At 43.5% G+C, this 24,931-nt stretch overlaps 3 protein-coding genes across 5 annotated transcripts; 2 read left to right on the top strand and 1 right to left on the bottom strand.

Moving 5' to 3' along the window:
* The first annotated feature begins 332 nt into the window (after window positions 1-332).
* LOC113014703 (uncharacterized) lies at window positions 333-10,456 on the top strand. Its single transcript, XM_026156396.2, has 9 exons — window positions 333-467; window positions 1,735-1,837; window positions 2,015-2,128; window positions 2,230-2,286; window positions 3,701-3,838; window positions 7,832-7,879; window positions 8,069-8,182; window positions 8,784-8,891; window positions 9,309-10,456. Exons 2-9 carry the CDS (start codon window positions 1,742-1,744, stop codon window positions 9,408-9,410), a joined length of 777 nt encoding a protein of 258 aa, XP_026012181.2. The 5' UTR covers window positions 333-467; window positions 1,735-1,741; the 3' UTR covers window positions 9,411-10,456.
* Window positions 10,457-12,447: 1,991 nt separating this feature from the next.
* ilf2 (interleukin enhancer binding factor 2) lies at window positions 12,448-19,788 on the top strand. Its single transcript, XM_026156393.2, has 15 exons — window positions 12,448-12,588; window positions 13,000-13,059; window positions 13,373-13,415; window positions 13,554-13,658; window positions 13,749-13,826; window positions 15,483-15,585; window positions 16,296-16,361; window positions 16,609-16,725; window positions 16,845-16,923; window positions 17,017-17,104; window positions 17,230-17,291; window positions 17,370-17,484; window positions 17,644-17,734; window positions 19,297-19,455; window positions 19,604-19,788. The coding sequence occupies exons 1-14, from the start codon at window positions 12,584-12,586 to the stop codon at window positions 19,446-19,448; spliced, it is 1,164 nt and encodes a 387-aa protein (XP_026012178.2). The 5' UTR covers window positions 12,448-12,583; the 3' UTR covers window positions 19,449-19,455; window positions 19,604-19,788.
* Window positions 19,789-22,011: 2,223 nt separating this feature from the next.
* Window positions 22,012-24,899, bottom strand: pex11b (peroxisomal biogenesis factor 11 beta). Of its 3 annotated transcripts, none has more exons than XM_026155855.2 (4): window positions 24,630-24,899; window positions 24,224-24,336; window positions 23,942-24,143; window positions 22,012-22,960 (listed from the first exon to the last, which is right to left on the bottom strand). In XM_026155855.2, the coding sequence occupies exons 1-4, from the start codon at window positions 24,683-24,685 to the stop codon at window positions 22,567-22,569; spliced, it is 765 nt and encodes a 254-aa protein (XP_026011640.1). In that variant the 5' UTR covers window positions 24,686-24,899; the 3' UTR covers window positions 22,012-22,566. The 3 variants fall into 3 exon arrangements, with proteins under 3 accessions (XP_026011640.1, XP_080151917.1, XP_026011641.1); XM_080295791.1 differs by having other exon boundaries at window positions 24,421-24,834; XM_026155856.2 differs by having other exon boundaries at window positions 24,418-24,818.
* Window positions 24,900-24,931: the final 32 nt, after the last annotated feature.

The following is a 24,931-nucleotide window of genomic DNA, read 5'->3' as shown; positions in this document are numbered from 1 at the left end:
TCTCAGATGAGCTGTGTGTTCTTTCCGGTTCTTGCTTCAGTAATAACATCCGAAACAAAATAATAACCGGTTATATCTACTGTTACTTTTATTGCTAACTTTAATATCTTACATCTGCCACTGACGTTACTCTGGCAAAATCTCGTAGATGGCGACATTAAGTCTTTAACACTTCAGCACAACTTCAAATTTGTTTTTACGACCGAGCGCAGACGTCAAGAACGGAAAGACGGTTCTTGAAGGTTCGCTGGTGTTCATATTAAAGGTGCAGTAACGGGACAGCCTGCTAACGGTTCCTCTGCCTGCATTCGTGCATGTGAAACGCATGACACAGCATCAGTCTCCTGCAGGGGCAGGATACACCCGAACACACCCCGCTGCAGTCTGCAGAGCATCCGCACTCACGGCAGGCTTGGTGCTTTCCTAAAGCTGCTCAGTATCTTCTGGAAAAACGCGACACAGCTCAGGTAAGATCGTTCACTGCAGTCATCGGTGTTTGGTTATGGACACTGCGGGTTTTTTATTTTTCTCATTTTGTTTGTTTGGTCTTCCCTTTTCTTTTTTCTTCGTCTTCATAAATATATAGATATATGTACATCAGTGTGAGTTAAACACTGTGATGTGTGGGAATGTCCAAAAACTAGGCAGTGTGATGTTATTCTCATGTTGTGGTGCAGCGGTGCCAGATCTGACTGCGGTCCTGCGCAGCTCTGCTTTATTTTTAACTGCAGAAACATCATCATCAGCGTCTCTGTAGGCTGCACATGCATTCATACATTCTAGCTCATTCATACAATAATTTAAAGGCTCGATCTGGAAAATGAGTCAGCACATGAATCATTATGATAATCGCAGATTTGCAGTCTGCCAGTAGCTGCATCGCTCCTTTGCTGATCCAGCAGTGTTATTACTGCTAAAAGTCGAGCCTGTGACCTTGACAGAGACAGTCTGGAGACATTTTAGTTTTATACAGGGGACAGGTTCACTGATCTTATAGTGGAAACAGTAAAGACTTGATGATTTCTTGATGTACCCTAAATTTACTAATACAGTAATCAGAGAGTTTCAGTTTTGCAGTACTTTGCAGGACCTGCATGTGTCCGTGAGCAGCCTGTAGGTGGATGCACAACACCTCCAACTAGCAGACATGAGGTCAGGATACAAGGCAAACAAAAAGAACATGGAGTCCACAGTGACAGAGGCGAGAACATCTCAGTGCAGCAGCCCGTCCAAGTGCACTGATCCCAACACGGGACAGCATGCACCTGCAGCTGGATCCTAACACGGGACAGCATGCACCTGCAGCTGGATCCCAACACGGGACAGCATGCACCTGCAGCTGGATCCTAACACGGGACAGCATGCACCTGCAGCTGGATCCTAACACAGGACAGCATGCACCTGCAGCTGGATCCTAACACAGGACAGCATGCACCTGCAGCTGGATCCCAACACGGGACAGCATGCACCTGCAGCTGGATCCTAACACAGGACAGCATGCACCTGCAGCTGGATCCTAACACAGGACAGCATGCACCTGCAGCTGGATCCTAACACAGGACAGCATGCACCTGCAGCTGTAGCAGCAGTTTAAAAAGTAGCACCACGTGCTGAATGGACACAGTCCTGCTGTTTAAATATGATCAATTTTTCTTTTGCGTCTCTTTACTTTGACTCAGTCTGTTCTACCTGCTGTTCTGGGCTGTATATTGAAAGCTGTTGTTTCCCCGTCAGCAGCAGGATGGCTCATGAAGAAAAGAATCCGCTGCCTCCAGCAGGGACGCTCTCTGAGGGACAGCGACAGTCCCTCTTTAAGATGGAGCCCAAGACTCTAGGGGTAAAGAAAACCATTCAAAGTCTGTGACGTGTACATAGGAACAGATGTCTGTTTATACATAACACTTGGGTATTTTCAAAGCAATATTTGGGACATATTCAGTGCATTTTTCCTCATTAAGAAGTTTCAAATGCATTGCATGATGTGCTGATGACTTTTTCTGGCGACTCTTCTCAGGCCATCCAGATTGTTATCGGGATTTTGATCCTTTGTCTGAGCGCGTCTGTGCTCCAGGTTCACGAAGTCCACTTTACCGGAGATGTGGCTCTTTTCCTCATCGTTGTCGTACAGGTCAGTGTGGCGAAAGCTCCAGCAGCTACTTTTAGATTTGGTCAGGTCACGTCATCATGTTATACTCATCAGCTGCGTCTGACTTCACTGTAATGCACCAGGTGACTGTGTCTGGGTCAGTGCTGGTCCACAGTGGGAGGAGACCTACTCTTTTCTGGGTGAGTCTGTGCCATGCATGAAAATGCATTTCTGCATTCAAAGTCAGCAAAAGCAGCTGTTCAGGGTTCCTTGTATGTAACTATATTTGCATTGCATAAATTCTTTTCTGATCTGCTTTTTAAATTTCTAATTGATTTATTATCCTTAAATCTATTTCTAATCGGTGTATTTTTGCCATTTATTTATGTGCTGATTTAGGATCTCTTAGTTAGTTTTGGGGGAACTTATGATATCAAGCTGAAGAATCTGTAGATATGTAGTACTTTACAAACAAACCACTTCTCTTGGGTTTGTTTGTGAACCAGCAGAACAAAAGGCAGTGGTTCTGTTTGTATGGATGAGGACAAGATGCATCCATAATGAGAAAAATCATTTCAACCAGTTACCAGCAGTGTAGACTTTCAGCTTTAATCCAGGTTTTATGTCGGGTGTTTAAGAATTACAATAGCACAGGTCTACAACCAAAGAGCTGCGTAGGACTTTCTGACTGTTTCATGTAGATTGAAACCAGGAAAAATAATTTCAAAATTCCATCTCATCAGGTTTTCTTGCAAAACTCGTGTTTTTAGTTTAATAAACAATTTCCCTTTTTAAACTGATTAAAAAAACACATCCAAAAATGATTTCTTCTATTAATTTCATATTTCTAAGAGCGAGACTCACGAGAAATGCAAATGGAAAATGCGAGGAGGGAACCAGAGGATGGAAAGCAAAAGTGTGAAGTTTCTCAGACAAAAAGAGTAAATATGTAGCGATAAATATATCATGAAGGAAAAGTTTTTTTTCTTTGTTCAATTGTAAGAAAAATTATTCATAGTTGTAATAAAATATTGATTTTTTTCATCACTGTTGTGCTTTTTTCATGTAAACTCCTCACGCTTTGCCAAAAAAGCTGTACATGGTGGAGGGAAGTGAAGGTCATTTTTGGATTCAGCTCCCTGAAAAACATCGCCAAAAATATCCCAGCAGAAAAAACAGGTTTTTGCAGACCTGTGTCCCTGATCTTTACACTGTCAGAAACAATTGAACTGTTGACTGAAAGTTGACTCTTCTCTGCTTTAACTTTGTGGATGAGAAGAGAACAAAGTGTTCACCTGCTATGTAGGCACGTTTTAACTGCATCTTCAAGATACGAAGGATTGTAAGATAAGTGTTTTCATCTAAAAGACGAACGAAGGAGAATAAGCGACCGGCATCTGGATAAAACTCCTCACGTCAAACTGAAGTCAGGGCTCATGAAAACGTGCATGAACATGTTATCAGTGTTGTTAAGGAGGACACTTTAAAGGTGGAGTGTACGTCCCATTTGGACAGTCACATTCAGAAGTGATTCAACTTGACGTAGCATAGTAACACATTAGCCTTACAGGTTGTGCGTGGTTTGTGTCTGAATAATACGATTGTTGCTTGCAGGTGAAATGTGTCCTGGTGCTTCATCTCATCAGTGCTGCGTTTGCCACCGCTGCCCTGGGTCTAATGTCCAAGCACCTCCCCTACCGCCAGGACTCTTACCACTGTGAACACTGCCGTAAACTGGAGCTACATGCTGTGGTATTGTCTTTAAATAACAACAGAGAGAAGCTAGTAACACATAAACATTGATTTATTGAGTGTTCATATTTTAAGGCCGAATATTAACTGTCTTTGATGACAATGTGTGACACTCTCTGGCTCTGCAGCACACAGTGTTACACTTTGGTTAGGAGCAGCATCTGCAGGACATCTAACATAATATCATTCAGATGTACTTGCAGTTTGTCAAATAGAAACTGCCTAAAAAACATCACCAGCAAAGGTTTGGGGCTAAGATGCTGGGATTTGACGTTTTTGGGATAAATTTGTCTTGCCTGGTGCAAGACTGAAACAATGTTTGCAGGACATGCTGTAAAGATATTTATCAAAGAAAGTCCAGCTAGAAAAAAGATACAGTAAGTACGTTTACAGTCATGTCAGCAGCCGTTATCCTGGCAGTTCCTCTTTTTGTCATTTTAAGTGTTTTTCATGTGACGTCTTGAGCATTGATTGAGAACAGCCTGCTAGAGCAACTGCTTTTGTTGGGATATCCGGTGGTTGCCAGAGGGTCACTGACCAGTCTGTGGGCCTGGATGACTGGGGCTTCATAGTGCTGTGGGGGGGGCTCCCAAAATTTCAAGATACTCCTGCTGGTGGTAGAACAAAACACAACACTGAGCCTTCTTTTTCCAAGCTGTTAAGACAACCCTGACCTGAAAAGCTGCACAGACATGCACTGTAATGCCAAACGTAATGAACTGAATCCAGATGTTCCACAGCTGTAGACAGTTAAACAGCTATGCATGCAGACTGCTTCTACAGACATTGTGATAGGATGCCACCTGTGTAAGACGTCCACTCATGAAATTTCCTCATTGTCAACTATTTATTGTATTATAACAAAGTGGAAGCGATTGGGAAGCGACTTTTTGGAGAGTCAGCTGCTGCAGACCTCCAAACTTCATGTAGTTTCAGATTAGCTCGCGAAGAGTGCGTAGAGAGCTTCATGGAACAGGTTTCCACGGCCAAGCAGCCGCATCCCCCCTTACAACCCAAAGAGCAACGCAAAGCATGCGATGCAGTGGTGCAAGAGCGGAGACTGCAAGCCAGGCCAGACCTCACAAACCTGCTTCAGTAGAAATGGTCAAAAATTCAAACTTCTCTTGAACTAGATTCGGCTGTCAAGTAGGCTACAGTAGATTTAAGCTAGTGACAGAGCTTGATTGGCTGATGGTAACTTGATTAACTTTAATCCCTTTTCTTAAGTATTCTTATTCATCTCTAGGCATGAAAAGATGAATAAGAATACTTCAGAAAAATCTTGACCGAGGTTGTCATAATTCATGCATGACAGGGTTAAATAACAACAATTACAATGAAACGCGTCGCACATCTATAGTCACATTAAACGAGCAGCGGGTGGCAGGGTGTGGAGTGACACACCAGTGTCCAATGTAGTGGTTAATGTGCAAGTACACCATCAACACTGACACAAACACAGGGAAACAGCCTTTGAACAGCTGTAACTGTAGTGACCACGGTGAAAGGGTTCAAACAATTTTGAATGCACAGTCGCCAAATTCAATGTGCATTCCTGTAAAAATAATGAAGCAGGAGGTGGGTGCAGGTGGATGTTAATGTTCAAAAAAGGGATTCATGACAGTGACTGATTTTCTTATGTTGTTAAGTTTAATATGTCCTATATTAAACTACAGCAGCAGCTCATCACACATTCCTGTGCATGAATCTTCTGCCCGTTGTATTTTGTGTTTAAAGTGCTACATGTACCCTTTCAGTACATGTGTTAGAGACCTTCGACCTTAGAAATCTTTCATCATACTATTAGCAACCATTTTCCCAGCGACTGCCATCGATCTCTAGCATCCACTTGCCACATTTGATCCTGCATCGTCACCATAATTGTCATCCAAAATGGCACGTGAGTTAATAATAATAATAATAATAATGGATTGGATTTATATAGCGCTTTTCAAGGCACCCAAAGCGCTTTACGATACCACTTTTCATTCACTCTCACATGGTGGAGGCAGCTACGGTTGTAGCCACAGCTGCCCTGGGGCAGACTGACAGAAGCGAGGCTGCCATATCGCGCCATCGGCCCCTCTGGCCAACACCAGTAGGCAAGTAGGGTAAAGTGTCTTGCCCAAGGACACAACGACCAGGACAGAGAGCCCAGGGATCGAACCGGCGACCTTCCGGTTACAGATACGCTTCCCAACCCCCTGAGCCACGGTCGCCCGGTTAGTGCAAAACCTCAATAAATGCATGTGAAATAAGGCCAGCTGCCAAAACAAATCTATGTTTAGGGGTTAAGGTGTGCCGGAATGATCCAGAATGTTGTTCTGGGACCTTCACTTGATGACCAATTAAATCTGAAAGGCACATTAATATATATCACTGTCAGAGGACTTAGTATTTGGTGGCAGCTCAGTAATAATAACATAAAGACATTCGCTCGCTTCCACCATCAACACATCCTCTTGTTCTTCACCTCCCTGTCACGTGTTCACAGTAAATGAACTGCGCTTTATTCAAAGCGTACAATGCAACAATCACTGTTTCTATGCTTTGTGTCTTTGCTATCTACTATTCATACTCTGATGATGCATCGGAGAGCAACGTGGGCCTGATATCTTGCCCAAGATTGGCATTCAGACTAGGAGGAGCCAGGGACTGAACCACGACCTTGCGATCAGTAGATGACCGGCGCTTCCTCCTGAGCTACAGCCACCACTTTATATCTGCTCCCAGCCACAGCGCAGATATAAAGTGGTGATCTGCACTTTCTAGTGTTAGATTTATCCAGCAGCAGGCGTAAACAATGCTGTTTGTTGTTTAAGTGGGAGGTCATCATCAACACACAGTGTAGTTAGGTTGTTGCAGTATGTCTGCTAACCAAATGTACAGTTGTTTATTTCCTGGGCATAGAAAGAAAACGTTGTTAATGTTGACAGAAGGTGAAAGACGTCAGGAGAGATTAACAGGAAACTTAAGGACCAATCAGAAAGTGACATTTGACACTTACTGTCCTAATTCATTTGAAAGTTCTTGCATCAGATCATGATGTGCTGCTGGGGTTATGATTGTGCAAAACAAAATGAAATGTGCTAATTTTGTGCTATGCAAACTTTGCATGGAAACATGGTCGCACCACTGCAAGTTTGCTGCAGGATAAACTGCTCAGTTTGCAGGATTGTGGTGACGTTCACACCAATGTACACGACGGTAGCCGACATCAATTTATATTTAAGGTTGATGCTGATTAGATTCACTCACTGAATTCGACCTTTTCTACTAACTTTATAGTGTCCGGAAAATCAGCCACACAGCTCATGAAACATCTGCTTATATCTTGTTGAATTCAGTTGCACAAAAAGTAGTGACTATCAGGTGATCGCAGCTTCTACATCTGATCTTCCCTTTAAGCCCTGCCTGTTTCTGTGCTGTGCATCTTAAAGCTGATACTGCACCTCTTTGTTAAATATCAACAGTGGCTCTTTGATGCCAGAGAGGATGTTGGGGTGGTGCTGGTGGTATCAGAAACACAATACAACAGGGAAATGCAGCGTATGTTAAGTTGTTGATTAACAAGAACTGGACTCACGTCTTGTAAACAACATTTCTCTCTTTCTGAGAAACAGACAGTACAGAAGCATCACACATTTACATGTTGCAGAGTCACGTCACAAAATCAGCTGCACCACGACGTTGCTGAGTTGTGAACGGCAAAGAGGGTCGCCAAGTTAAAAGATACAGTCTGTGAATGTGGTTCCAATGTTTTGAATGTGTTGTAGAAAACAGGGAGTGCAACTTTTTTACACGGTCGATTTTGGACCACATAAAACTGTCACATGGCCACGTACACGGATGATGCATGTAATGCAGCATGCACAGAGCTGTCAGCAGGGTATAAATGTAGTTTTCCTTTAATAGAATCACATAACTTCATAGTTGACCCTGCACATTTTTAAAAAGGAGACTATGTTTCTTTGTCTTTACTGTCCACTGCAGCAACATTGTTTCAGGAAATGCACCGGGCTGATCGAGCAAAAGTGTAAAGTAAGTGACAGACTGTTGTTATAACTAATATTTTGGAAGTCGTGTCTTTGAAGTGTGCATGTAGAAGATAGACATATATTTGGGTTAGACAAAAGATTTGTTGTTTTTGTGAGAACAATCACTGTCACTGAAACAAACATGGTTTTCTGATCATATATGTTCACACACGTCTCTCTCATGTTTCTCTAGCTATTGATTGATGGGATTCTGGGAACACTGGTTATATTCCTGGTGCTTGAGCTGCTAATCTGCATCACTGCCATGCTGTTTGGACTCAGCGTCCTAGCTGCTGGTGGCAGCCAGGTAAGCCTTGATACCTTAAAGCAGGAGTGGGGACCTCCAGGCTTCAAGGCTTTAGATGTGTCCTCGATCCATCACAGCTGGTTTAAACGACTAAATCACCTCCTCAACATGTCCTGAAGTTCTCCAGAGGCCTGCTAATGAACTAATCCTTTGATTCAGGTGTTTTGACCCAGGGTGAGATCTAAACCTGCAGGACACCGGCCCCCGAGGCCCGGAGGTCCCCACCCCTGCATTAAAACCTAACTGAACAAGAATGCACCCACTAAAAAGTTACAGAGCTGATAAATATGCATTCATGTTAGAGCATTTGCCTTTAGTTCGATAACTCACCTGGTTTTCTCCTTAAATCTGTGAATAAATTTAGCATCATGTCATTGTTGTGGTTTGACTCTGATGAAATGAAGACTCGTGCATGCCACAGCATCACAACAGAGATGTATGCGTGTGCTGCAGCAGGTGAAACCGCAGAGAAATCTTTGTGGTAACATCTGGTTGACTTTAGAAACAGGATGAAACATCAGATTCCACGGAGCTGTTTAAAGTTGGCCTGTTCAAAGAGCAACATGTCAAATCTACGTAAATGTGTGAATGTGTCGCACAGACTCCCAGTGAGGGACCCGTCTATCCGCAAACTCGCCCCCCACCTGTCCCAGCTGTGGAGACTGTTCAGGCCGTTCAGTCTGCTCGAGCTGCTGCTGAGCCAACTCAGGTAACACAACACCTGCGTGTAATACAAGGTGGCACCTGTGACTGAATGATCCTGCTTCTGGTGAGAGCATTAAGAATGACTTCCAGATTTCGATGCATAATCGGTGTGTGAGTGTATGCATGAATGTAATCTGTGCATAGGTTAAAGGTGCTGTATCAACTTGCATGTGCATATATATATATATACTTATATATGCACATGCATGAAACACACTTTGAGTGCTCAGAGTAGAAAAGTGTGATTTGTTTACAGCCTGCTGTCGGTGCCTTTACTGATCTGGAATAAGAATCTGATTTATGATCGTCACATCAGATTTGAACCCCGAGGGTTTTCACCTCGTGCCCTTTAACCCTCTACTATTACCTACAGTATGCTGATACATACACTGACACCGGACTGCTCTCTTCGTGTCAGCAGGTGGCTGTAGTTGTGACAGAACCTGACTCAGAGCAGGTAGAGGACATCTCCACCCCACCCACTGAGCCCCAGGTGGAGCCAATAGAAACCGCAGAACCCTGAGCTCAGCGCACAGAGCTCACAGTGGTGTCATGTCAGTCACAAGAGACGGCTGAGTGTCAGCAGGGAAGCATATTCTGTATGTTATGTTGGAAAATAAATGTGAATGTTTAACAAGTTTCTGGCATGTTGTGATCACAGCATCAGTGTTAGTGCTGCTGTCCCTACAGTAAACTATGATGGAACAGTTTTATTACGAACGTTGACATGGTAGCACTTTATAATAATGTCACACTATTAAGCCTTATTAAGGTATTAACAAGTGGTTCATTCATCATTTACACAGCATTACTGCGCCGTAGTATGCCATTTATACTTCTGTCAATATCAAAACTTTACATGACTTAGTAAATGAATGAAGTTGTGAAATATAAAGAACAGAATTGGTCAACATTATAAAAGCAGCGGCTTTAGCCCCCTCTGTCACACTGTTCGCCTGCCCCAGCACTCCTGCTTGTAACTCAGGGTTTCTCTCATCAGCTGCTGGCGTGTAAGCCTCTGACTTACTTGTGCACTGAAATGTTCTCCAATGAGAACTCAAAGAGAGAAATATCTCCAAAAATATAACAGTCTCATAATTGTTCATTGTTTTTGGCAAATTAGGGAATAAGATGAGGTTTTCATAAAACCCGAGCAGTTGAACTCGTTAAATGCACAGAACAGATACGTGTATCTCCACAGTTAGCTTAGCAGATCAAATCTACCTGACACTGCTTTCATGTGTGGCTTCTTAGTCCTCTGTTCAAAACACTATAATATAGAATTAACTGTAAATGAATGTATGAAAGTTTTAATCTCACTGAAAATAAAATTACTGCTGCACAGATAAATCGCTCTCACCAGTCACTAAAGATTAGCTTGAAATGTTGAATTGTTACTAATATTTTTGTTTCGCGGGGTTGTTCTGTCGAGTCTGCAGGTTGTATATTAATGCAATATTAACCACAGCTTTGTCTTTTTTTCTGTGTAATTTTGAGATCATTGTAAATCTTCCTCAGCATGCACACATAAGGCCACGATTCTGCTAAATAAAGTCAAGCTTTGTTTTATCTTTGTGTGATTATGTGTAATTAAATTCATGTTTGTGTGGAGAGCTGAATGTTGCTTATGGTGAAAAACAAGCTAGACAGTGAAAAAAGTTCAAATTAGCTCATGTAGTTTATGAGACTAGTGTCCATCATACTCTTGTGACATAATGTAACAACAATATGGCCAACATTAAATTTATTGCATTAATATGTGGAATATAATTAAAAAATTAACTAAAAAGTGACATTTAACTCAGCACTTCAGTAAAGATTCAAGTAATAATTCAGTAATAATTTAGCAGTATTACACAGAATAATCTGTGAACGGGGCCACATTAGTACAGCATAAGCTTCTTTGTTACTTTATCCGCACAAATATGGAAAAAAAAAGTTTGCTATACCAAATATTATTTTATCTTCTCCACCACTACCTGCATTCAAACATTGTACAGGTCTGTGGTTTCAGTGCTGAGATAGCCGTGTATTTTATTTGAAACATGTCTGCCAACCTGAAATGATTACAGCTCCGTCCTGGCCCCTCACTGACACCTTCCTGGCTCCGCCACTCTTCAAACATTAGCATGAATTCTGTCTTACCTTTGCTGTCTCGCTTCCAAAACTTAATTAAACGCAATTAAATCGCACTAACTGAATAACTCCATTTCCCACAATGCCTCAGAGCAGAGACGTTTCACTTGAGCAGCATCAGTCTTTGCACAGGTTCAAAGGTGTGAGATGCTATAAAATACATTTTTCTGTGTTGAGTTGTTTTGGCACGATAGCATCAACTGTAATATTTGCACCTCTGATGAAGTCTCACAGGTGTTAGCTTCATTTTGATTAGATTACTGCTTACACAGAGTTTGTAATTCATACTCCATCTCACCTTTTCTTGTAATAACTTTACATATGAAAGTAATATTTGATATGTCACTTTAGAAAGCTGCAAGCATGAGCAATTTCTGCATAAATTACAGAAAGACATAAATTATTAATAAAAAAATCATATGACTAAGTCACAACAGATTTTCAAAGGCTAAAAGGAACGAATATTTGAACATCTTCAGTTCCATGACAACTGCGCAGCTCACTAAGGAACATCAGATGGTAAATGGACTGGTTATTATTTAGCACTTTCAACTCTGAGCTATCAAAGTGCTTTTAATTTGCCTCATTCACACCAACTCATACGTGTACATTTTTCTATATGGATACATAAGTGCTGTTTATATAACATTCACACACATTCATACTCCAGTGGATGTGTCAGAGAACGTGGGGTTAGTGTTTTGCCCAAAGATATTTGACATGTACTGGAGTCACAACTGGCTGGAAGATACTGGCTTCAACTGATATACATGGAATGTATTCTCATGGAGGTCGGCAATTTGGGGCACACAGCCACAGAGTTAATGATTTCTTCAATGAAAAGCGGTCCCGAGTAATGTGGGTCCAGTTTCTTTGACATGCATTTGAGAGGACTGTCCTTGGAGGACCCAGACTTTCTTGCCTTCCACATACTGTTGGGCTAGGGACCTCATCCAGTCAATGAACTGGTGGTTTTATTCTGCTGTGCGCTGGAGGAAAGCATAAGATTCCCCGGCAGTGGTGTAGGTGATGGTGCACTTGTTGGGTTGCAAATTTTGAAGCCAACATGAAAACCTTATCCAGCCAATGATGTGCAGATCCTGCGTTTTAGATCCCATTAAAATCAAAAAAGATCCTCTAGAAAAGATTATTCTGGAAACAGTTTATTAAACAGAGTCATATGAACAGCAAAACAGTACATGACATTACACAGAACAGCAAGACAACAGATCACAAAGCAAGCAAAGCAAACCTCAGGGTGTAGAGGCTGTAAGCATATTGGACGCTCCTTCATAAGGAGTCAAACCTCTAAACATCTAAAGCCTGCAGGACACCGGCCCTCGAGGCCTGGAGTTCGACACCTGTGGTCTACATTGTTAGAATCCCAGCCGCAGTGTGATTCTAAAGATGTCCTGTGGAGGGCAGTGTTGAGCTTAGTGTGCCGCCCATTTAACAGAAGAAGCCGACGACTAACAGGCAGCAGCGAGGAGCCGGTCCACAGAGGGACGTTCAACAATTCTCTGAGATTTTCCACGTACAATAATCAAAACGTCGTACGCAATGAGGTATCCGAGTGTAGCGCGTTGGCCAATGTGTTTTAAGTCGAGTACTATCAAGTCTTTGAGTTCTTACCTCGTACCTGTGCTACAAGCTAGCTCTGAGTGCCTGACACAGCCAGTTAGTGGCTTCGTCATTTAAAGCCAGTGGCGTGTATTGTCTGAAAGCTCGCTGTTTCCTTTTTTCTTTCAATGAATTCAAAAGTCCGAGGAGTGTTGCAGGAGCTCTCTCGGTGTAGGGAAGGCTACAGTAGTGCACATATGTTAGCATCTGTGGCTAATAGCTACCCTGCTGGGACGCTCAGTGAAGCAGCGCTGATGTGGTGCATTAGTCTCTCTACATTAAGTCATTACATCACAGCATCGTTACATGTTGGCTCGTGCACGCGCTAACGTCAGCTGTGTTGTGTTTGTGTCCAGAGGAGACCGCGGCAGAGGCCGAGGCGGCCGCTTCGGGGCCCGCGGGGGACTGGTCCAGGGGTGAGTTCTCTGCAGTCCCGCATGCTGCTGCTCCAACAGCACCATCATCACACACGCTGTACGGTGCTCCTGTCCCTCTGCTTATTGCACTACACAGACCAATGTGTCAGAATGTAAATGCTGAAATCTCTACGCTTCATTTTTCTGTTCCTGTTCTCAGACAACAGAACTATGAAATCTTGAATGTTGTGCTTTAACTGCCAACCCCGGGAACTGGAATGAAAACCGCTAACACTGCTGTGTAGCCAGAGATAAGACCCTGCAGCTGCAATGCTGTTGAACCAAACGTTAACTAAACGTTATTTTTGTTTAGGTACCGGCCATTTGTCCCACACATCCCATTCGACTTTTATGTGGTAAGTATGTGTGGTGGTGGGAATTAGACACTTCAGCAAATTACAAAGCAGCAAGACGTCAGCCAGCAGTCAGTGTATAATAATAGTATAGAGTGGTTCTAAAGGCAAGTACTCAAGCAGACTGTTGTTTGTCACAAGTGTGAGATGGCCTTCCCCAGAGTGAAGCCTGCACCTGATGAGACGTCTTTCAGTGAGTGTCTGCTGAAAAGGAACCAGGACCTGAGCCCCACCCCTGCGGAGCAGGTCAGTCCGTGAGCCTGCACTCACCCAGTAGCTGTGCACCTGACCTGCTGTTTAAGTTCACTTACACAAACCTTGTTCGTTGTCCGTCAGTCTTCCATCCTGTCCCTGGTCACAAAGATCAACAATGTGATCGACAACCTGATTGTTGCACCTGGCAACTTTGAAGTGGTGAGTCGCACATGAGCGATTGAGTCGTAATGGCTTCAGTGAAGTCCACGCGCTGCTTGTGTCGCTGGTGTGTGTCAGCTGTTCTCTCAGAGCTGAAACATCAAGACTGTTTAGAAACAACACTGAATCACTTGAATGCAGCAACAGTGCTCTGTGCACTATACAGCTTCATTTCCATTGGACAGATTTAGAGCTGGGCGATAGAACGATAACGATATGTATCGCGATATAACTTTTTCTCGATAGAAAAATTTAACTATTGCGATAGACCTCGCCGCTCTTGTCCTCTTAATAAAAAAAAAAAAAGAACAGCCAATCCAAATTAAGTAGCGCAGAGCCGAACCAATCACAGCCGCAGCGTCACGTCGCGTGACTTGTTACGTACAGCACAAGTGCCAATCCGCACATGTGTATTTGTTTGGGAAGCAGCCAGCGCATAATGGAGGAAATGAGTGTGCCGACTAGAAAAATCAACCGAGCGTGACCGAAGAGAAAACAGATGATGGTTCCAACGCCGGAGAGATTGTCGAACGGAAGAGCCATAGAAGCTCCGTAGTGTGAAGGTATTTCGGCTATTTCAAGTCTGACAAAAAACAGAGTAGCGTGCACTGTAAATGTGCCGAAAGCAAGTCTGGAAATACAATAAACTGGTGCATGCGTCACACTGCGCCACGTTATTGTTTCAGTGAAATGAATTTCTACAAGACTGTTAATTGTACTCTCTGCAGTGTTTAAATGCTTACATATACACACAGTTACTGTCCCTCCACACATACGACTCAGTTCTGCTTCTATGCCCCAGCTTTGTTTACTTTTTCCCACCGAGGCTTCTAGACTTCTGATTGGCCAATATTTCTGCACGGTTAGGAATCTAGCGCCACCTGCTGCTTTGGCATGTTCATAGCAGCGTTTTCCTTCATTTCTGCCTTTATGTGTGGACGGGATTATTTTTTAAAACGAAAACGGAAAATCTCCGTTTTCAAAAATACCCGTGTACGTGTGGACGTAGCCTCAGTCTCTGACTGGAAGCGCTAATTCGTCATTCGGCTTTTGTCAGACTAAAGTAACTGTTAAACTGTTTGAAAAGCTCAGCTATACAACAAGGAGAGATTGAGAATTTCCTTTTAGTTCTCAGTTTATTTGATATTGACAAAAGTTAGTCAGTTTTGTCTGTTCTTCTGTAAAACAAACTAAGATTTATTTTTAGAATTAATATTTTGTTTCTAAGTGGAATTGACAGTTTAGTCTGTTTCGTTTGTTCTATTTTGAAACTTAAACGCTTTAGCGGCTGCCTTTTGTGTAGTTTGCAATATTTGCCTTTATTTATCTGAAAAAGTCTCATGTTCCTTAAGTACATCTACCCTGTTGAACTTATTATGGGAAATAAATATTTAAATAAAAACAAGCTGCTGATTATTTCACATTTTACTTGTGAGCAACGGCACATTTAAATCTTACAAATATAGTTATTTGGCTTATATCGTGATAGATATCGTTATCGCCTGAAATGAAAAAAACATATCGTGATATGAAAAAATCTTATCGCCCAGCTCTAGACAGATTTCATATTTATATTATAAGCTAATTAATAATAATAATAATAATAATAATAATAATGGCTTTCGTGTCAGTAATCTTGTACGTGTCGACTTGCAGCAAATTGAAGAGGTGCGTCAGGTGGGTTCCTACAAGAAGGGCACCATGACGACCGGACATAATGTTGCTGACCTGGTTGTAATCCTCAAGATTCTCCCTACATGTGAGTAATTTATGGCACAGTTACTGTCCAAAGAGAAGTTGCTGCTCAGGCACACACCAGCCTGGGAGCTCGGAAAGAAAAGCATCTGGACTTCTTTAGGTTTCTTGAAGACGTTTCATCTGAGAAGCTTCTTCAGTTCTAAGAGAAATTGGTGGAAAGTCCCAGATCCCCCAGTAGGGTTTCAAACCTGGGACTCTCCACCAATTTCTCTTAGAACTGAAGAAGCTTCAGAACCTGAAGAAGTCCAGACGCTTTTCTTTCCAAGCTCCTTAAACTGCGATGAGCTGGATGACTGAGAACCTTCACAGACATCACTTCTAAGCCTTTTTAATGCTCTACGTTGTGCTGCTTCTTGTCACTTGGATAATTTGGCAACTTGTTTGCCGTTATTAAAGAATCTATGGTGATAAAGTCTCATCTGTTTATTTTAAATCCATAAAAACAAATGCACCAGGTTTCAGTCTTGGTTTTGAGCCACATGTAGTTTGGGCTGTAACCAGATGTATGTGACCGTCCTCAGTTTGAGCAGGTGTTACTTTCTGAGCCATCCATCAGTGTGATGTTGCTCATAGAGACAACCTGAAAGGCGGGGCTTCTAAAACCTTTGTATCGGTCGCTATTTCATATAAACCCTGTTGGCACTGTTTGCTGTTGTGTGGGTTGTTCTTGCCCCCTTTGTGTCGCGCTCTGAGGGTCATTGTTCTTTACAGTGGAGGCTGTGGCTGCCCTCGGTAACAAAGTAGTGGAGACGCTTCGCACACAAGACCCTACTGAAGGTAAACAGACGTGTGGTGTTTGAATAGCTGCGTTTGTGGGCGAGTCCTGCTCTGACCGTGTCATGTCCTAAATGTTCAGAGTTTTCATTCAAATTCGATTTAGTAAATGTTTCTTTTTCAGGATAAAAACATTTGGTTTAGTCATTTGACTTGTTGGCTGTGACACTGACCAGAGCTTATAACCAAGTGCTTCTCAGCCTTGCAGCTGTAAAACGTGCCTGACACAGTGTTTGACTCCTCCTCTCAGTGCTGTCCATGTTGACCAATGAGACTGGCTTCGAGATCAGTTCAGCTGATGCTACAGTGAAGATCCTCATCACCACGGTCCCTCCTAACCTGCGCAAACTGGACCCCGAGCTGCACTGTGAGACTTTTGATCTGGTCTGGAGACACAAATGTGCACAGTGGGCCAGTCTTGGTACAAACGTGTAGCGCTGTGGTTGTTTAAAAAAAAGGAATGTCTTTTGTTTCTTGTCTCCTCAGTGGACATCAAGGTGCTGCAGAGTGCCCTCGCTGCCATCCGTCACGCTCGCTGGTTTGAGGAGAACGCCTCTCAGTCAACGTGAGGAAAAGTCGTATTTTACCTGGTCTGCTTTCACAGTAACAATACAAATAAGCTCACTGGAGCTTGGTTTGTTTCACGTCTGATCTTTAGAGTCAAAGTATTGATCCGCCTGCTGAAAGACTTGAGGCTGCGTTTCCCTGGATTCGAACCCCTGACGCCCTGGATCCTCGATCTGCTGGTAAGTTCCATAAATGATGTCCTGAGTGAATAAATAATCCACGTCCACAACGCTGACGTCCTTATTTATTGGAAGGACGTTAAACGTTGGTTTGTTCCATAAAGCAGTGAGTATTCCCTCTCTAGGGCCACTCTGCAGTGATGAACAACCCCTCCAGGCAGCCTCTGTCTCTGAACGTGGCCTACAGGTCAGTCGTCACTCTGCTCAGATTGCACTCTGTTTTGTAGTCGCTGTGGAAGAAATGTTTCTGTTGTTGTTCTTGAAGGCGCTGCCTGCAGATGCTGGCTGCTGGTCTCTTTCTGCCTGGCTCTGTGGGCATCACTGACCCCTGTGAAAGTGGAAACTTCAGAGTGCACACGGTCATGACTCTAGAACAGCAGGTAGATCTGCTCAGTGCTTTTTATTCCTGCAGGTCACGTTTCTTATTTGTGCCAAGCTTAATCCTGTCTGTGGAACTGGAAACATGTTTATGTCGCACTCAACACAATACAGAATATTCAGCTCTGAGCGAGGATGTGACTGCAGGTGTGTTTGTGCAGGACATGGTGTGCTTCACCGCTCAGACTCTGGTGAGGGTGCTGTCTCACGGAGGCTACAGGAAGATCCTCGGTCTGGAGGGCGATGCCAGCTGTAAGATAACATCATTGTTCTCTGTACCTTAACATGTAGTCTATAGTTTATGGGCTAAATGAACAAACACCTGATTTCTCAGTTTAAATTGCACACGTTACAGCTGAGCTGTCTCTAGGACACACTGCAAATGCACACATCATGGAGTCACCTTCATCTAACATCTGTGAACACCTGTGTAAATAGACCGTATTCATATTTGATAAACATTCTAAATAACGTCAGTGTCCATATTTATAACTGCGTGTTTATGTAATATTATGGACAGAATGCACTCATAATGGACGTCACTGTAAGTTTGGGCTTTTAAAGACTTTTTCTAGGCTGGACCGGTGCTGCACAGCATCCATCTTTAGTTACACAACAATGTATTTGGGATTTTCTGTTTGGATTATTTTGGAAAGCCCATAAAGGGTCAGAATTATACACACAGGCTCACAGATGTACACATGCCTCCACTAATGTTTGCTTAAACGTCCCTCAGCAAGCTGCAACATGGCAGCCGTCACCAAGCTGCGAGCATCATTCTGTCTGCAGTTGGTATAACTGGCAGGGCTGATTTAAATGTTGGTTCACATTTAAATCATCATGAAGGTTTATCACAGTTAATTCATCTTATCAGAAAAAGACTGCATGTAATTGTCAGCTTGCCCCTTTTTAACCAGTCTGATAGCTGACTCTGTGGTAACAGGTTTTAGTGACTGTGTACTTCATACAAACTAGAATATCTTATTGGATTAAACAGATATTGACAAAGTTGAACTTTAAGCCAAATATTTTCAGTTGAAAAAGATGCTAAACTGTAATGTTCTCAAAATCTGAGCCTCGGTGGTTTCTGGATTATTTCCTGTCAGGCACAGTTTGACAAAGCGGTGACGCTGAGGCTGAATGAGCTCATCTTATACAGTTGTTTGAATTGATCTTGGACTTTGCAGTTGCTCATAAATGTATGTAATCTAACTGCATGTTTCCTACAAAGCCACTGTGATGAAACGCGTGTTTGCTACAGAGCCTGACAGAATGTAACACAGACCAGCCCAGAAACACACAATGAAACAGTGACCGGTGTGCCTGGTAGTTTATTGAATCTAATTTAAAACGAACGCAGGTTTATTTTAATAAGTGTGCATTTCAGCATGAAAGGTGAAGGAGCCAGGCAAAGAGAAGTGTTCTGGGACAATCCCAGTTTAGAATGAGCATTTTTACCCTCGTGACTGGGTGCAGTCACTGTGTACACACTGACACGGGACTCAAAGAGTGTAACGTTTGTTTTTCTTACACATCTACACTGTGAAAGGCTGCTCAGGGAAGACTGGGCGCTGTGGACAACAATATGATGACTCGAGGACAAGGCAGTCTAGGACTTTAAAATTTCCACCGTAGGAACAGCCGCTGAAACTCTTGCTATGTTTGAATTTCAGTGACCTCAACCGTAAGGTCAGGGTCAGAGGTCAAGTTTTCAGAAAATCACTCAGGATCTACTCGGGCTGAACAGCAGCATCTCATGCTGAGCTGTGATTGATCAATTGTACCCGCTGTAAAATAATATTGTGTTTCTGCAGACCTAGCAACAGAGATGTCGACATGGGACGGCGTGATCGTCACTCCCTCAGAGAAAGCCTACGAGAAACCTCCGGAGAGGAAGGAGGAGGAAGATGAAGCTTTGGAGGAAGGAGGGGACGGAGAGGACGAGAGCATGGAGACACAGGAGTGACGAAGAGGTTCGAGCATCACCAACATCCACCGCATTGCAGGATGAATGCTCAGTTGCATGTATCTTAAAGAGCTGAGTCTTCTCATCATATGGCTAAAATGTTCATCGCTGTGTTCGTTCTGACAAACACGACCTCGCTCTGTTTTCTTCCACAGTGAACGTGGGTAATTTATCGTCCCTTCAGCCTGACCACTCTGAAAGACCAGCAGCAGAGTTCGTAGGACAGTCACTGGTCCCCTCGTGTCCCTGATTTCTTTTTCTTTTTTATATATAAATGGTAATGTTGGTTTTGTTTGTACTTCCTTTTTGTAACAGTTGACATAAACTTATTTCTAGTTTTGCCGAGTCTTCTGTGTCCTTTGCAAAGATGAAGGTGAACTGGGAAGAATTAACACGCAGGTCTGGTCACACGTCTCACTCATTACAATTAAACTTGTAGGAAGTGAAATCTATGCAACACACACTCACTCACACTCTGTGGGTAAAATAAGTACTGAACACATCACCAATGTGACATAAAATTCCCACCAGATGTCAGGAACAACCCATCCAATCAAACCATAAATGACACGGAAAACATTGAACATGGTCACTGAAATGTATTTAATACATATACAAAAGCCTTTGTTGGTGATGACTTGGTTCTTTCGGGTCAGCTGATTGGCTGGGCCATGCTTTATTTTCCTTCTGTGAAACCAGCTGCGTGGTTTGAGACGTCAGTTTCATCTTCATCATCCTGATAGATGGCAGCAATTTTTGTTGTCTCTGTAAATGTTTCCATCCTTCCTTCAGTTCTGTCAGGCGTTTCAGTGCAGGGAGCTGAACAGCCCCACATCCTGATGCTCCCACCTCCAGGCTTCACTGCTGCTACGGTGTTTTTGGGGTGATATGCAGCGCCTTTCAAACATGTGTGCATTACGGCATCCAAAGAGTTCAGTTTTGGTCTCATCAGACTATATCCTCCCAGTATTTCACAGGTGTGTCTAAATGTTGTTCAGCAAACTTTAAACAGTGAGCTTTACTTGTTTTCTGCTGATTCCAGGTCTTCCTGTTGCTCTCCTCAGCTCCTCGACTACCTTTCTGATAATTCATCTCACTCTGGAAGCTTGCGGCACACTTTATTGTGGAATTTCCACTTCCAGATTATGGCCCAACAGTGCTCACAAGAACTGTCAGTAGTTTGGAAATTCTTCTGTAACCAATGCCGTCAAAATGTTTTGCAACAATAAGGTTGCGACGGTCGTTGCGAGCTCAGTCGTTTCACCCATCATCAGATGTTTCTTGTGTGGCACGTTGGTAATGAGACATTTATAGGCCAACCAGCCTGACTCTCTCATTTCTGCAGGTGTCATGACTAGGGATGGGTATCGTTTAGGTTTTATCCGATACCGGTGCCAAATCGGTACTTTTGAAACGGTGCCGGTGCTCAAACCGGTGCTTAAAGAATGGAAAAAACACAAACTTTGTCCTAAACCTCTCATGTTTAGCTGTTTCCCACTTTTTCTTTGGTCATTTTAGCCTTTTTGGCCAGGGTGAAGGGAGCATCTGCCATCAAACAAGAAGACAGCCGCATGTAGCTATGATGATGTTTGCTAGTTCACCTTACATGCATTAATGTAATAACGTGGTTAGCCTACTCAACGTAAATTACACACGAACAACATTAAGCTACTCACGCAGAGAAGAACGGCTGCTGCTGCATCATCATCCTCATCATTTCTGCTACACTGGCAGGGCTAGGGGCCAGGACTCTCCTCTTCGTGTTTTTGGGGGATGTTGCATAACAGGCAACCCACCCGCAGTAGATGTGCTCGGTGTGAGGTCTCGCAGCAAGCTATCAAATACGGCGCATTTCTGGGCTTTTAAAAAAACGCTATGCGTCGCCAGGTGTTTCATCGGATTCTTGGTGTTACCTCCTTTGACAGTATCACAGTATCAGCTTAAAGCACTTGTTGCTGCTGAGTTTGCATCTTTTGCTGTGAAGTACAGCCAGACTTTTGACCGCTTCACCTTGGGCATTTTTAATCTGTAGCTCTGCTCTAAAAGAACGTACGTACCTGGGCCCGCCTACTATCCTCGGAAACGTAAAATGATTGGCTAGAAGTGTATCACAGCTCAGGAAAAAAAGCACCGAAATGTGCGCTGCTTTTCGGTTTGGTTACTACCGTTTATGTCAGAACCGGTACCCATCCCTAGTCATGACTGTCCTGCCTTTTTGCACCTCCCTTTCTTCATGTGTTCAATACTTTTTACCCCGTTTCATTTCTGGACATCTGTAGTTAATTTCTTTGCATGTGTGGATTGGATGTGTTGTTACTGGTGACGTCGTGTCAACAGCACCTATAAATATATTTACTTATAAAACTGATGTGTTCAACACACATCTGACACAACTTTCATCAGCATGAGAAGACTAATTCTTGATGTTGGCCTGACTTTGCACAAACACTGTTAATAGTTCATGTGGAATCTTAACCCTGGTTACAGATGCAATAGATCCAGATCCATGTTGTACGAAACTGGATGTAGTGTTGTTACACTTTACTGTAGTGATTCAGACAAATCTAATTCCTTTGGATTTATTTCTCCAGTAGTTAAGTCACTTAGTAGTTCAAAAACAGAATATCTCAAACACAAACTTGCTGGGAGCAGGCGGTAAAATCACATGATGTAAAAACTTTAAACACAGAGGGCAGAAATCACACGTTCTGGAGTGATATCAACAGACAGTACTGCCTTGATTACACTCTGTTACAGACACGGTCATAGACAGCTGGAGATGTGATGGTTATGTGCAGAACGGCAGCAACTAGCATGGTTTACTTCACATGAGGGAAGCGAGGGCTTTAAAGCAGCAATGTGATCTAAGGCCAAACAACCGTGTTCATGCAGGTCTGAAGTAATATGTGAAACTGGTTTAGCATTTTAGAAACTCCTCAGCTTTTCTGTAGCAAGAGATTTGAAGGAACTCGATTACACAGCATGGTGGCAGTACTACAGCTCCTGCAGTCAGGACTGCTTTGTGTAGAATCAGGGGGAAATAAATTTTGTTAACCCGAGTAGATTTTTCTCAATCCTTACTAGTCCTCAAATGAATATCTCCTCCAAGTCTTACAATTTATGGCTTGAGCTTGAGCCAGGGGTGAACCATGGTGAGGATGGACAGGACGGACGAGGCCAGGCCACAAGCCCCGACAAAGCCTGGACCTGTAGGGTAAATCCCCAACCGGTCCAGTGGGATGAAGACATCACAACTGTTCTTCACCAGGTCCAACAGCAGTGGCGGGTTGCTGTACAGCACAGTCCCCACCAGATGAAGCTGTCTGTAGAGCCAGCCAAAACCCATGGCTTGTGTGGCAGGTGAGGAGGAAGAGGGAAGGTGGTCAGGTGGCAGAGGAATGCTGGGGGAGGATGGCTGTTTGCTGGTTGTGGAACGTGCTTCGCGCTCCATGAGGAGATGGAGCTCGTAGGCATCTCGGGTCAGGTTCAGGATCAAAGCAAAGAGGTAGTACCTGCAGGTTTAACCACACAGTTTGTTTAACTCAATTTTAAATTTCAGTTACCTGAAATCAATCACTAGAAGATAACTGTGATTCCTTTGTGACCCTGATATGAAGATGACTGCAAGCACACTTCAAATCAGGCTTTGAGTGCATGTGATGCAAACTCAAAGCCCTGTGGGTAACTGCTGGAAGTGGACACAGGTGAGTTAAATACCATGACTTAATTTCCCACACAAAGGCATCACACCAGCTCTGGTTTAAAGCTCCGCATGTCCTCTGAAACAGGTTCGTTACCACTATCAGTAAACAGACTTGAACCTTTTTATTATGAGCGCTTAAAGTACTTTCAAATTAAAAGCCTCAGTGACACTTTCACAGAGGAATGTCTGGTGTATTCTTACACACTCGAGTGCCATGTTAGACATGTGGACTGAAGGAGCTGCAAACCGAAACCTGAGTCTAACAACAAGTTACTTAGCCTTCATAATTGGAAGCACTCGATTAACTGGATTAAGCCCACTGCTTCTCATTAACAGGTTCATCCTGCGCTACTTTGTTGTCTGCTTACATGACAGGTTGTCAGGTCACTATGTTGCGGCTGTAGGGTTGTGCAGTCGCTCTGTCCAATGGCTTGACTTACTCTGTAACCTCGGTGAGGCTGCCATAACTGCACACGTCACCACACAGTTCTGATTAGTTCTGAAAAAGGTTTTCCAGAAAGCTGAACAGGGACAGCTGTAAGGGACCAGAGGCTCACTGGGGAGGCAGCTCAGTTCAGCTGTATTTATACAGCGCCAAATCACACCAACAGTTCCCCCAGTGTGCTTTATAGTGTAAAGACCCTATAATAATACAACATAATGTTGCTAATGAACGACATGGAGGATTTTTAGGCCCTCAATGCGATCAGTAGATGTACATATAGTTTGATCTGTGGAGCAACATGACACTTTACACAACCAGTCCTGCATGTATTTCTTCCTCACACACCTGAAAGATCTCTGACTCCACTTGTGCTGGTCGAGTTTGGAGATGAGACCGGTTTTTCCCGCCCACAGCACATTGTCGCAGGCAAAGTACATGGCTCTGTTAAGGTGACTGATGGTCAGGCACAGCCGCAGCACGCTGTCAGAAAGGTGTATGGCCCTTTTGGCGGCCTCCAGGGCCTCCACGGAGTTGCCCAGGCGTAGCACTGTGGAAGAACCAACACCAGTCCCACTTAAGCTTTGGTACGTGGAAACGACTCAGACTCGCTCTGGCTGTTTTACTCACACTTTCTTGTCAGACTCATGTGTGCCTCCAGCTGACTGACAGTTCTGCGGATCTGAGCTGCTTCGTCATTTTGCAGAGTGGATCCGAGCAGCGCGCAAGCATACTGTGCAGCCCTGTGAACGCACAACGCACAGTCATTATCAACAGACACACACGTCTCCAGGACGGAAAGCAGTGCGCTTAACAAACTCAACTACTCTGTGCAGCTGCAGCTGGCATCTTAAGGCCGCTTGATTTGAAACCAGCGCAGGAAGAGCTGCTCCTACTGAGCAGATAAAAGTTCCGCTTCAAACACGGAACTCAGTCTGCAACATCCAGCCGACGGTTTTATCACATTAGCAGAAATGAACAAGCTCGACGAATCCCGCGTCTCAACCAGCAACGTGCCAAACGTCAGTAACGTCACCTGAAAACTCTCTCCTTGGCTTGGCTCTGGGCATTAAAGCGAACCCAAGAGTCCATGTTGGCTCGCGGCTCGTATCCGCTGCTCGGCTAGCTGTCAAACTGCTAACTTATCTTTAAATGCTTTAGTGCGGTTGTTTGTTTTAATGCCAGAAGAGCTCCTCCGTTTTTAGCTCTGCTTTCTACGCTTAACTGTCCGAGTAGAAAACAAGAGGGTCAATCCAGCGCTTCTAATTCTTCTTCTTAGTGATGTGTTGGTGGCGAACGAAACGGCTCTTAGAGCCGATTCTTTGACATGAACGACGC

Source organism: Astatotilapia calliptera, chromosome 22, assembly GCF_964374335.1.
Source record: "Astatotilapia calliptera chromosome 22, fAstCal68.1, whole genome shotgun sequence".
Classification (NCBI taxonomy): domain Eukaryota; kingdom Metazoa; phylum Chordata; class Actinopteri; order Cichliformes; family Cichlidae; genus Astatotilapia; species Astatotilapia calliptera.
This window is presented reverse-complemented; position numbering and strand designations above follow the sequence as displayed.